General features: G+C 39.9%; 1 protein-coding gene across 4 annotated transcripts in view; it reads left to right on the forward strand.

The window, feature by feature from the left end:
• The window catches only part of PREPL (prolyl endopeptidase like), a 42,773-nt gene that overhangs the window by 18,306 nt on the left and 11,339 nt on the right, over window positions 1–13,128 (forward strand). For 3 of the 4 annotated variants that reach the window (XM_066378365.1, XM_066378366.1, XM_066378362.1), the window contains 5 exons: window positions 1,117–1,183; window positions 1,730–1,936; window positions 3,253–3,388; window positions 9,643–9,859; window positions 11,134–11,319. In XM_066378365.1, coding sequence (XP_066234462.1) covers window positions 1,117–1,183; window positions 1,730–1,936; window positions 3,253–3,388; window positions 9,643–9,859; window positions 11,134–11,319 — 813 coding nt within the window. The remainder of the gene's footprint in view (window positions 1–1,116; window positions 1,184–1,729; window positions 1,937–3,252; window positions 3,389–9,642; window positions 9,860–11,133; window positions 11,320–13,128) is intronic. The other variant, XM_066378363.1, reaches the window with a different exon arrangement.

Here is a 13,128-nt window from a genome sequence, read left to right on the forward strand (position 1 = left end):
CCAGCCTGACCTTTGGTGGATAAAGCGTCGACCTGAAACACTGAGGTCGCCAGTTCGAAACCCTGGGCTTGCCTGGTCAAGGCACATATAAGAAGCAACTACTTGAGTTGATGCTTCCTGCTTCTCTCTCTCTATTTCCTCCTCCCTCTAAAAATCAATCAATAAAATATAACAAAAAGAATAACAAATTTCATATTATGCCACTACCTAGCAGGTAATAAATGTGTCTTAAGCTACCTGAAGTCATAGCAATCAGCTATATTTAATATGTAGATATTAGACAGGAGCACTATTCATTCTCTCAATTTCAAATGGTCTATGTCTCTGTCACCCCACAGAGAATAAGGTGCTTTGTATAAAATATGCTGTTGGTGACAGCATATTTTAGAGGAAGGAATCTAAGAAAGTTATTGACTGGGTCTTCAGCCCAGTCTGAGCCACAGTTTATTCATCTGCATCATTTTGGATTATCTCAAAGATGCCTCTTGATCTCTATTAATTCAGTCCCACTATAGCAGCGGTTCTCAACCTGTGGGTCGCAACCCCGGCGGGGGTTGAACGACCAAAACACAGGGGTCGCCTAAAGCCATCGGAAAATACATATTTATTATACAATACATTTTTAAGTAAAATATGTATATATTTTTAAATAAAATATGTACACAATACATTTTTAAATAAAATATGTATTTTCCGATGGCTTTAGGTGACCCCTTTGTTTTGGTCGTTCGCCGGGGTCGTGACCCACAGGTTGAGAACCGCTGCATTATAGGGATGTCAGGTGTTCCCAGGGTATAGCTAAACTGCTTTGTAAGTCATGAAAACTGACAGATTTCACTATGTCTTCTCTCTCTCTCTCTTGCCTCTTTCACTTTTGTAAAGAAATTTCTTCAGTGATTGTGAACCTATGAAAACTATTTCTTAACCATTATGTTGTAAAAAATGATCTGTTTATATTTTAATGTGTTTACTCATAAACTTCAGTAGGCCTACTTTTCTGAAAGATCTAATTTCTTTGTCTTGACTAGTCAGATCATTAAAGTTAATTAAATTAAATGTTTAAATCATTAAATTATTTATTATTGTGCTAAATAAACCATTTCTTTTTATTGTCAGATTAAACATGGTGGTTTTGTTTACTATCAAGAAGGTTGCTGCTTGGTTCGTTCAAAAGATGAAGAAGGTATACCACAGATTTTCCTTGTAACATACTCTGACTTTTCACATTTCACATTTTTCATAGAAAAATTTATATTCTCAGAGATTTAAAAAAAAATTTTTAGATTATTTCAGAGTTTCTTAAATGGCTAGTTTTTACTGTCTGGGTTTGTTTAAGCTATAGTTAACAGCTACACTCAAAAGCTTTGTCAGGAAGAGTGAAATTAGGAACCAGCATTTTTATGAGCATCTGCTATATCTCAGGCACTGTGCTAGGTATGATTACTCATTGTCATTTACATTGTCTTTTCTAGGTTCTATATGGTCAATAAATACTAGACAATAATGGTATCAAATAACGTCACAAGTTGAAATATGGTATTATATTGAATAGCATAAAATATTAAATAACTAATGCCCGTTTCTATGCAAATCAAGCTTCCATTAATGAGGAAGGAAGCCAGAATATAGCTTATAGAAGAGGAATGCTAATTTAAAACATTGAAATACAGTTTAAAATATTTTAAGTATATCTTGTAGTGTCATCTTTTTAATCCTTTTCTTTATGCAGCAGACAGTGATAATTATGAAGTTTTGTTCAATTTGGAGGAACTTAAATTAGACCAGCCCTTCATTGATTGTATCAGAGTTGCTCCTGATGAAAAATATGTAGCCGCCAAGATAAGAACAGAAGATTCTGAAGCATCTACCTGCATAGTTGTGAAGCTCAGTGATCAGCCTGTAATGGAAGCTTCTTTCCCAAATGTGTCCAGTTTTGGTAAGCCACCAACCCAAACTGTCTTCTCTGTTAACAAAGCAACAGTAAGAGAATTGTTCCCACTTTTGAAACATTCTACAGTACTTGCACATGTGAGTGAATGAAAAGATGAGTGCCTGATCAGTTTACCCCCGTGGACTCCGCACCTTGCTGTATGCCTCTTCAGGAGACTTTCCCTTCTTTAATTATATATCCAATAGCAAATGGCCCAAGGTCACCACCAAGAGAAATTTCTAAACATGTTGAACTAACTTATTCATCAGTAGAAATTGTTATATTTTTACTAATAGAACCAACTTTAAATCCTATCATTGATCATTGAGTGATACATATGTTCATACTTTTCCCCTTTTTCATTTCTGACATAAATTTTCCTATTGTTTAATAACTAAATGCTTTTGCAGTACCCCTGGCTGGGTAGCTCAGTTGGTTAGCAGGTGTCCCCAAACTATGGCCCACGGGCCTCATGCGGCCCCCTGAGGCCATTTATCCGGCCCTCCAGCGGTCTGAGGGACAGTGAACTGGCCCCCTGTGTAAAAGTTTGGGGACCCCTGGTTAGAGTATCATCCCGATACATCAAGGTTCGGGGTTTGATCCCTGGTCAGGGCACATACAGGAATTAACTAATGAATGCATAAATAAGTGGAACAAATTGATGTTTCTCTCTCTCTCTCAAATCAATAAATATAAATTCTTTAAATAGGCTTTTGCAATAAATTAAAATTATACCCTATCAATTGATCCTAAGATAAATTTTGTACATTTTAACTTCTTAAAACCAGGATGCATACTATACAATAATGCTTTGCAGTAACTGTCAGCCAGGTGGCAGTCATGATGTGAAAACGTCCATGGACAGCTTCTGGTAAGGTCAAGAAAACACCTGCATTAAAGTATATTTGATACTTTGAGATATCCTGTGGCTTTAAGGCAGACAGAAAACATTTAGGCATGAGAGAAAATGATCTAATATTTCTTCAGACTTAAAGGTTGTAGATTTAAACATAATTCTTCTCCTGAAAATAAACGTAACTTTACCAAAGGCTTTCCTAAATATTGAACATTCAGCTCCTACTTAAAACTTGAGTACTATGGGACTGATAACTACTTGAAAACTTAGAATTGATGTGGTGAATTGTTTTTTTCCTCTGGAGAACTCTCAGGCTTATGTGTAACAGGTTATGTACAGTCAAACCTATGTTAGATTTAGATTTCCAGGGTCAAACTTACACATCTTTCTTTGGCACTTAGAATGCACTTTTTTTATTTTTACCTGTAAATAGGTGACTGTGTATAATTCTTGACTTTTTTCTCAGAATGGGTAAAGGATGAAGAAGAGGAAGATGTTTTATTCTATACCTTCCAGAGGAACCTTCGCTGTCATGATGTCTATCGAGCCACTTTTGGTGATAACAAACGTAATGAACGTTTTTACACAGAAAAAGACCCAAGGTACTAGAACAATACAATTAAATCTTTTTCTTCAAAGTGTTTCTCGAGTAATCAAAGTGCTGTTCTTGATTGATGTAAAATGTTAATTTTGGCTGGAATCAGCTATAATAAGGTTAAGATGGGCATAATCATTGTTTTTTATAAGTTGTTTAGATTCAAAATTGGAGTCTAGTTATATTCAGACTCCAGAGTAAGCACAGTACATCATTAGACTGCAAATGATGAGTTACATTCTCTTTGAACTGTGACACATAAGAGGAGTTGTTGATTAAACATTTAATAAGATTGTCATACAGCAATTATAAATCTCTTGTAAGTCATAACTAGATACCATAGTGTCAATTATACAGAATTCACTACTCATTTTATATAGATTATCTGAATTTTAATTTGCTTTGCTTTGAGCCATAATGGCCATTGGTCTTTAAATTTTACTTTCCCCAGTACTTTGGTAATTCCACCTAAAGCTGATTCTCTTTACTTCCTTGTAATCTCTAGGACTCCTGCCTTATATTACTACTTAAGCTTGGAAGGAAATGATAGTAAATTTGTCTGGCAAACTCCCTTAACTCTTACCCAGATATACTTTTCCAAATGATTTATGAGAAACAATTCTTTTTAACACAACAATCCTGTTACCTCATACATCATTTAACAATATAGTTTGGACACTAGCTGAACTAATTTTGCAAGAAAAATATGGGATTTAACACTAAATCTATGGCAGTGAAGTCAATACCCAAAATGAGAAAATTAACCCTTCATTTCATAAAATCTCAGAGCTATCAAGAACATTAAAGAATATCTTGTACAACCCCAGTTAATATTAATAATTTGAGGTCTGTAAAAATGATATTATTCCAGTCCATGGAACTAATATTCTTAGTCCGGTAATACAGTCATTGCTTTTATTAGGATGATGATTGTTTTTGTTTTTGTTTTTGTTTTTGTTTTGTTTTGTTTTTTAATTTTTTTATTTTATTTATTCATTTTAGAGAGGAGAGAGAGGGTGGGAGAGAGACAGAGAGAGAGACAAGGGGGAGGAGCTGGAAGCATCAACTCCTATATGTGCCTTGACCATGCAAGCCCAGGGTTTTGAACCGGCGACCTCAGCATTTCCAGGTTGACACTTTATCCACTGCGCCACCACAGGTCAGGCGGATGATGATTGTTTTAATGAGAAATTACCAAAACTAATTTATTCATATGATCCACTGTTTTATGTGTCCCTGGTCAAGGATATCTTTTGGAGATGATAGTTCAAGCTAATACTTTATTTTTTTTATATCAATCATATGTGATTATGAATCATTTTCCATCCTGTGAACAAAGCTTGAAATTGAAAAAACAAAACAGCCCTGGCTGGGTAGCTTAGTTGCTTAAAGTGTTGTCCCAATATTCAAAGGTTGCTAGTTCGATTCCCAGTCAGGGCACATACAGGAACAGATTGATGTTCCCATCTGTCTGTCTTTCTCTCTCCCTTCCTCTCTCTCTAAAATAAATAAGTTTAAAAAAAAATTCAAAACTGGCCCCTGAATGAGGTACTTGCTTGCCATATGTTGTTACTAAGAGTAAGCAAGTTATATATCCATTTAAGATTCTTGAAAGGTTGGCTTCTAGCATGCTTTTTTCTTTCCTATAGAGAATAAACCATAATTAAATATGTTTAAGACTCATTTGGCATGCAAAACCCTGATCTACAGCACAGTACTTTCTAAGAATCTTAAGTATATGTATGATAACACACTTTTTTGATATTTCTCATTACTTTTCGTCTGAATTACTTCTCTAATAAGGAAGCATATAAATAACATTTAAAGCCATTCATTGTGTCAGTGTGAATTAGTATAATGCTCTGAAGGTATTACTTATTTCATCAAGAATCATAAAAATAGCCTGACCAGGCGGTGGCACAGTGGATAGAGCATCAGACTAGGATGCAGAGGACCCAGGTTCGAGACCCCGAGGTCGCCAGCTTGAGCGCGGGCTCATCTGGTTTGCTTGGACCCAAGGTTGCTGGCTCAAGCAAGGGGTTACTCAGTCTGCTGTAGCCCCACAGTCAAGGCACATATGACAAAGCAATCAATGAACAACTAAGGTGTCACAATGAAAAACTAATGATTGATGCTTCTCATCTCTCTCTGTTCCTGTTCCTGTCTGTCTGTCCCTCTCTCTGACTCTCTTTCTGTCTCTGTAAAAAAAAAAAAAAAAAAAGAATCATATAAATACTCTAATAATTAAGTTAGTATTTCCATTCCTAAGAATTTATCCTAAGGAATAATTATAAAGGTCAGAGAAAGGAAACTGTTTCCATGAATATATTGACTTCTGTATCTTTTATTACAATGAAAAAGAAAAATCTAAATTTTTTTTTTTTTTTTTTGTATTTTTCTGAAGCTGGAAACGGGGAGAGACAGTCAGACAGACTCCCGCATGCGCCTGACTGGGATCCACCCGGCACGCCCACCAGGGGGCGACGCTCTGCACACCAGGGGGCGATGCTCTGCCCCTCCGGGGCGTCGCTCTGTTGCAACCAGAGCCACTCCAGCGCCTGGGGCAGAGGCCAAGGTGCCATCCCCAGCGCCCAGGCCATCTTTGCTCCAGTGGAGCCTCACTGCAGGAGGGGAAGAGAGAAACAGAGAGGAAGGAGAGGGGGAGGGGTGGAGAAGCAGATGGGCGCTTCTCCTGTGTGCCCTGCCGGGGAATCGAATCCTGGACTTCTGCACGCCAGGCCGGTCGACGCTCTACCACTGAGCCAACCGGCCAGGGCCGAAAAATCTAAATTTTTAAGAACTGTGATACTTGAGCCTGACCGGTGGTGGTTCAGTGGATAGAACGTTGACCCTGAAACCTATGTACTGAGCACTGTCACCCCATTAAATTTAATTTTCTAAATAAAGTTTTTTTTAAAATAGCATGCTAAAAAAATAAAGAGAAACCCTGGCTCACCCCATCTCACCCCGTCAGAGCATGTTAAAAAGCAATCAATGAATAATCAAAGAGAAGCAACTACGAATTGATGCTTCTCACTCTCTCCTCTCTCTCCGTCTCTCTCTAAAAAATCAATAAGTAGGCCCTGGCCAGTTGGCTCAGTGGTTGAGCGTCAGCCTGGCGTGCAGGAGTCCTGGGTTCGATTTCCGGCCAGGGCACACAGGAGAAGCGCCCATCTGCTTCTCCACCCCTCCCCCTCTCCTTCTCTGTCTCTCTCTTCCCCTCCCGCAGCTGAGGCTCCATTGGAGCAAAGGTGGCCCGGGCGCTGAGGATGGCTCTGTGGCCTCTGCCTCAGGTGCTAGGATGGCTCTGGATATAACAGAGCGATGCCCCAGATGGGCAGAGCATCGCCCCCTTGTGGGCGTGCCAGGTGGATCCCAGTCAGGCGCATGCAGGGGTCTGTCTGACTTGCCTCCCTGTTTCCAGCTTCGGAAAAAATGCAAAAAAATCAGTAAGTAAAAGAAAAAGAATTATGACCCTTTAACCTGATAGATATTAGGTAGCCATAAAAATAATTATCGTATAGCCTCAGCAATCTTGAAATGAAGAATAAAGTGGGAGGTATCACACTTCCTGATATCAAGTTATACTACAAGTCCATTGTAATCAAAACAGCTTGGTACTGGCATAAGAACAGGCATACAGATCAATGTAACAGAACAGAGAACCTAGAAATAAACCCACGCCTTTATGGTTAATTGATATTTGACAAAGGAGGTAAGAGCATACAATGGAGGAAAGACAGTCTCTAATAAATGGTGTTGGGAAAATTGGACAGGTACATGCAAAAAAAAATGAAACTAGACCACCAATTTACACCATTCACAAAAATAAACTCAAAATGGATAAAAGACTTAATTGTAAGTCACAAAACCATAAACATCTTGGAAAAAAACACAGGCAGTAGACTCTCCGATATCTCTCACAGCAGTATTTTTGCCGATTTATCTCCACGGGCAAGTGAAATAAAGGACAAAATAAACAAATAGAACTATATCAAACTAAAAAGCTTTTGCACAGCAAAAGACACCATTAACAAAATAAAAAGACAACCCGCACAACGGGAGAACATATTCGCCAATTCATCTAATAAGGGGTTAATAACCAAAATTTATGGAGAACTTCTAAAATCAACACCAGGAGGGTAAACAATTCTATTAAAAACTGGGCAAAGAAACTGAATAGACACTTCTCCAAAGAGGGCATACAGATGACCAATAAGCATATGACAAAATGTTCAAGGTCACTAATCATCAGAGAAATGCAAATTAAAACCACAATGGGATCCCACCTCACACCTGTCAGAGTGGCACTTATTAACAAAACAACAAACACAGTAAGTGCTGGTGAGGAAGTGGAGAAAAGGGGACCCTCCTGCACTGCTGGTGGGAATGCAAACTTGTGCAACCACTGTGGAAAACATTATGGCATTTCCTCAAAAAATTAAAAATGGAACTGCCTTTTGACCCAGCAGTCCCACTTTTGAGAATATATCCTAAGAATACCAAATCACTGATTCAAAAGAAGAAATGCACCCCCATGTTTATTGCAGCATTGTTTACAATAGCCAAGATCTGGAAACAGCCCAAGTGTCCGTCAGTGGACGAGTGGATTAAAAAGCAGAGGTACATATACACAATGGAATGTTACACAGCTGTGAAAAAGAAGGAAAGCTTACCTTTTGTGATGGCATGGATGGACCTGGAGGTTATTATACCAAGTGAAATAAGCCAGGCAGAGAAAAAAAAATCATATGATCTCACTTATATGTGGAATCTAATGAACAAAGTGAACTGAGGGATGAAATAGAGGCAGAGGCAGGGTCACAGGGAGCAGAGGGACAGCTGGCAGAGGGAAGGGGGAGGAGGGTACGGGAGCAGAGAAGGTGAAGGGATTAGTGAAATATATATACATAACACATAGGTACAGGTAACAGGACAGCAAATCCCAGGGGGAAGGGGGACAAACGGGCTGTCATGGGGGTGGAGGATGAGGGTGTTCTATTGAGTGGGACACTTGAATCCATGTTAACACAATAAGTTAAAATTAATAAGAATTTTAAAAATATAATGATCATAAAGACTATAACTAATGTGGGGGGATATTGATATTATGTGATGTAAAAAATGGAGAATCCAAAATTTCATCTATATTTTAATTATATCTATTTAAAGACATGCATGAAGGCCCTGGCCAGTTGGCTCAGTGGTAGAGCGTCGGCCTGGCGTGCAGAAGTCCCAGGTTTGATTCCCGGCCGGGGCACACAGGAGAAGCGCCCATCTGCTTCTCCGCCCCTCCCCCTCTCCTTCCTCTCTGTCTCTCTCTTCCCCTTCCGCAGCCAGGGCTCCATTGGAGCAATGATGGCCCGGGCACTGGGGATGGCTCTTTGGCCTCTGCCCCAGGCGCTAGAGTGGCTCTGGTCGCGACAGAGCGACGCCCAGAGGGGCATAGCATTGCCCCTGGTGGGCGTGCCGGGTGGATCCCGGTCGAGCGCATGCAGGAGTCTGTCTGACTGTCTCTCCCCGTTTCTAGCTTCAGAAAAATACAAAAAAATAAAAATAAAGACATGCATTAAGTCTTACAAATAATCCTTAGGAGGAAAAAACAGAAAAATTACAATAATTGGGTTAATCTTTTTAATGTGTTAGGTTAGTGGGATTGTAAGGATTTTTCTTCCTATTCTGTTTTGTTGTAAAAATTCATGAAAAGGGAAAAAGGAAATCCAACATGTATACAGAGGGAAAACAAAGTAAATTGTCTATTTTCTGACCTATAATTATATACATACCTCCTGTTGGAAGCTTATTTATTCCTCTTAGCAAAAAGATCTATAATTTATTAATGTTATTGAGAAATGATATCTGTACTTTACCTTGAAATGCATTAAAAAGATGGATTGGCAATGCATAGAAATGTGATAAAAAAATACATAGCAAAATGTTTATAATGTTTGGATCTCAGTGATGGGTATATGGGTATTTACCTTACATGTCTTTCAACTTTGCTGCATGTTTGGAAAATGTTCATAATAAAATGTTAGAGAAAAATTATTTTGAATGTTTTGGGGGGAAATGAGAAAAATAATAGCAGTATTTTAGTTTACAAGTAGAATTTACTAAGTTTTTATTTTCTATCTGCATTTTAAATTAATACACATACTGACCACCTGTGAGATCTTTTGAATAACAAGGTAGAATGCATTTCAAATTTATTGGATTTTCATATCTCTCTCTCTCTCTCTCTCTCTCTCTCTCTTCCTGTAGCTATTTTGTTTTCCTTTATCTTACAAAAGACAGTCGTTTCCTCACCATGAATATTATGAACAAGACCACTTCTGAAGTGTGGTTGATAGATGGCCTAAGTCCTTGGGACCCACCGGTACTTATTCAGAAGCGCATATATGGTGTCCTTTACTACATTGAACACAGAGATGATGAATTATACATTCTCACTAATGTTGGCGAGCCTACAGAATTCAAGGTGATAACTGCATTTCCTTAACCCCATTTGGGCTGTTAAGTGTCACACTTTTCATTAGAAACATTTCTTGCTTTAAAAGTTCATTGTTTCATAGGCTTTTTGTAAAGTGTCGAAGTTGATGCTACCTTTCTGTGCAGTCTCATTTCTCTTCCCGTAGAGCTAATTCCTTTACACATTTTAATTGTACCCAAAAAGGATAGTAAAGGAAGCCTACCTCTCCTGATTATATCAGTTATCAAAGCCAAACTTAGGTCTTGGCCAGTTGGCTCAGTGGATAGAGCATCGGCCCAGCATATGGATGACCCAGGTTCAATCCCTGGTCAGGGAACACAGGAGAAATGACCATCTGCTTCTCCTCCGTCTTTCTTCCTTTTCTCCCTCTTCCCCTCCTGCAACCAGTGGCTTGATTGTTTCCGTTGTGGCCCCAGGCGCTGAGGATAACTCAGGCAGAGCACAACTGCCTTAGGTACTAACAATAGCTCAGTGCTCAAGCATCAGCCCCAGATGGGGTTACCAGGTGGATCCCAGTCAGTGCATATGGGAGTCTGCCTCACTATCTCCTCTCCTTTCACCTTAAAAAAAAAAAAAAGCCAAAAGAACAAATTTCTATAAATGAATAGTTTTGTGAGTTAGCAATTTGGGTTGCTCTCAGCAGGCTCGCTGATGTTTCCAGTCAGCTAGCTGGCAGTGCCCTCACTCAAATGCCCATTCATTAGCTGTCAGCTAAGCAGTAGGCCACCCAGCAGATTAGCCTGGCTCATTCATTGGTGATAGTCCATCTTTAGCCCTGATGCAGTTCTTTCAGCTCTTCATAAAATGTCTAGTTTTTGCTCTGGCCGGTTGGCTCAGTGGTAGAGCGGCGGCCTGGTGTGCAGGAGTCCCGGGTTCGATTCCCAGCCAGGGCACACAGGAGAGGCGCCCATCTGCTTCTCCACCCCTCCCCTCTCCTTCCTCTCTGTCTCTCTCTTCCCCTCCCGCAGCCGAGGCTCCATTGGAGCAAAGTTGGCCCGGGCGCTGAGGATGACTCTGTGGCCTCTGCCTCAGGCGCTAGAGTGGCTCTGGTTGCAACAGAGCGACGCCCCAGATGGGCAGAGCATCGCCCCCTGGTGGGCATGCCAAGTGGAACCCAGTCGGGCGCTTCCAACTTCAGAAAAATACAAAAAAAAACCCAAAACAAAATAAAATGTCTAGTTTTTAGTGGTTTCATCTATGGATTCTGCATTTTGTAGTCACCCTGTTCTTACCTAGATCTCTTCTAACTTTGTTCCACACAGCTAATGAGAACAGCAGCTGATACACCTGCCATCATGAATTGGGATTTATTTTTCACAATGAAGAGAAATACCAAAGTTGTGGACTTGGACATGTTTAAGGATCACTGTGTTCTATTCCTGAAGCACAGCAATCTACTTTATGTTAATGTGATTGGTCTGGCTGATGATTCAGTTCGGTCTCTAAAGGTATGTTTAATTAGCAAAAGACAATACTGTTAATCAAAATAGATACAGTTTAGCTTAACCAGACCATCAAATTTTGAATAATAGCAATGTGCTTTATTTTAAAGAATTAATTTAAATGGAATTTAGCATACTAGGTCTTTATCAGATCTAGGAGGTGTGTCTCTTCCTGTGTATCTCTGTAGATCAAATATTTCTACAGCTTTAGATTTATAATAACCCAGGCCAACTTGGCAGCTGGTTCCTGCTGCTCCCGCCCCCCAGTAGGGATCATAATCCTGCCCACCATGTTTCTGCCACTGTGTGCCTGTGTCTGCATTATCTCTGCCCGTTTTCTCACCCAGGGTTTCAGGAAAGGTGAACTTTGGTTTCTTTCAATAAGGGGATGGCAGTGGTCTCCACTACAACACAGCTGTTATGCTGGCACATCTCCCTGGCAGGCTGACTCACTGCTGTTGCCTGTGGCTGCCAGGAAAGATCATCTGCATCCACAAGTGAACTTACAGTGGCACCCTGATAGCTCAGTTGTAAAGCAGCGCTAACATCTGAGTTAGATACCAGGCACTGAAGGGAAACCGAGAGGCCTCCATTTTGCTTGATGCGGAAAGAGTTGTGGAGCCAGTTGACCAAGCATAGATCACTTACACCTCCCTAACTGCAGTATTGTCACAATTTCTCATAGATGCAGTTCTAGTTAATTCAGCATTTACATCTTAATCATTCTTTAAGTGCAGCGACTGATTTGCTGGGAAAACACTAAAGCGGAACCTCCTCTGTCCAGTGTCTAGGAATACCTACTGCCTGTCACCTGGCCAACTTAGAATTCTTTTCGGGGGCTGTCCATTCATATACATGCATGATACTGCAGGCTTACCCGAATGGGAAATGTGGCTCTAGGTATTCTTGAACTCATTAATACTTTATTTCTGCATCAGCTGGACAGACTTTAAGAAGTCTAAGCCAGAGTCTCAACCTGCTCACTTTATTTGTGCCACCACATTTCTCAGCTTTCATGAGTATATTTTTTGCTCTGGTTACGGCTTGCATCTAAATATATTGTCTTTGAAAATAATCTTCAGTCTGAGGAGAAGAAATTGGGAAGTATTGTAAAGAAATATTGCAAATGTATGTCCTTATTAGTGTTTCAGGAAAATAGATTCTTTGGATTAATTATAAGAAATTTGCTCTGTAAACATAGTTCGTTGGCAGTGGTTTCCACAAGTGAAATGTGCACTCTTTATGCACACCTCCCCGCCCACCCGTTCTGAATAGTGCCCACTGTAATAGTGACTTTGCTGTGCCAAGACCTCTGATTTTCTAAGGAATTTGCTCTTTCTACAATTACACAGGAAAAGAAAGGCAATTTTCTTTTAATGTTCTGACTCTCAGCACCATTTCTAACACTCTGTCAGCCTGCTTACCCGAGTTCTTTAAAAGGTGTAAGAAGGATGTTAGTGGAAGGCTTGAAGCAGGACCCCGCTGCTCTGAGAGAATAAATTTTGATTCCTTTCCCTTTTTCTTAAAGTTAAGAATCTTATTCATAATAGCTCTGAGTCTTTCAGAGTGGATGTGCGGGAGAGGTTTTGTTCTGCACAATGGTTAGCCGGGGAGCTCAAGTTAGAAACAAATTGTAAATGCTTCGGTGCTGCTGAGCCAGTTTGTAGCCCTGGGGTAATAACCGTCATCACTGTGGCTGTCCAGGCGGCACATAGGATGCAGGGGAGTTATTAAAAACATGTCGGAGATTTCATGTTCTAGGAGAACAGAGATCTCGGAAATGTTGATCATTTCTGGAATTACTGTTGGATTTGC

The sequence above is a fragment of the Saccopteryx leptura genome, chromosome 3, assembly GCF_036850995.1.
Source record: "Saccopteryx leptura isolate mSacLep1 chromosome 3, mSacLep1_pri_phased_curated, whole genome shotgun sequence".
In the NCBI taxonomy this organism is placed as follows: Eukaryota; Metazoa; Chordata; class Mammalia; order Chiroptera; family Emballonuridae; genus Saccopteryx; species Saccopteryx leptura.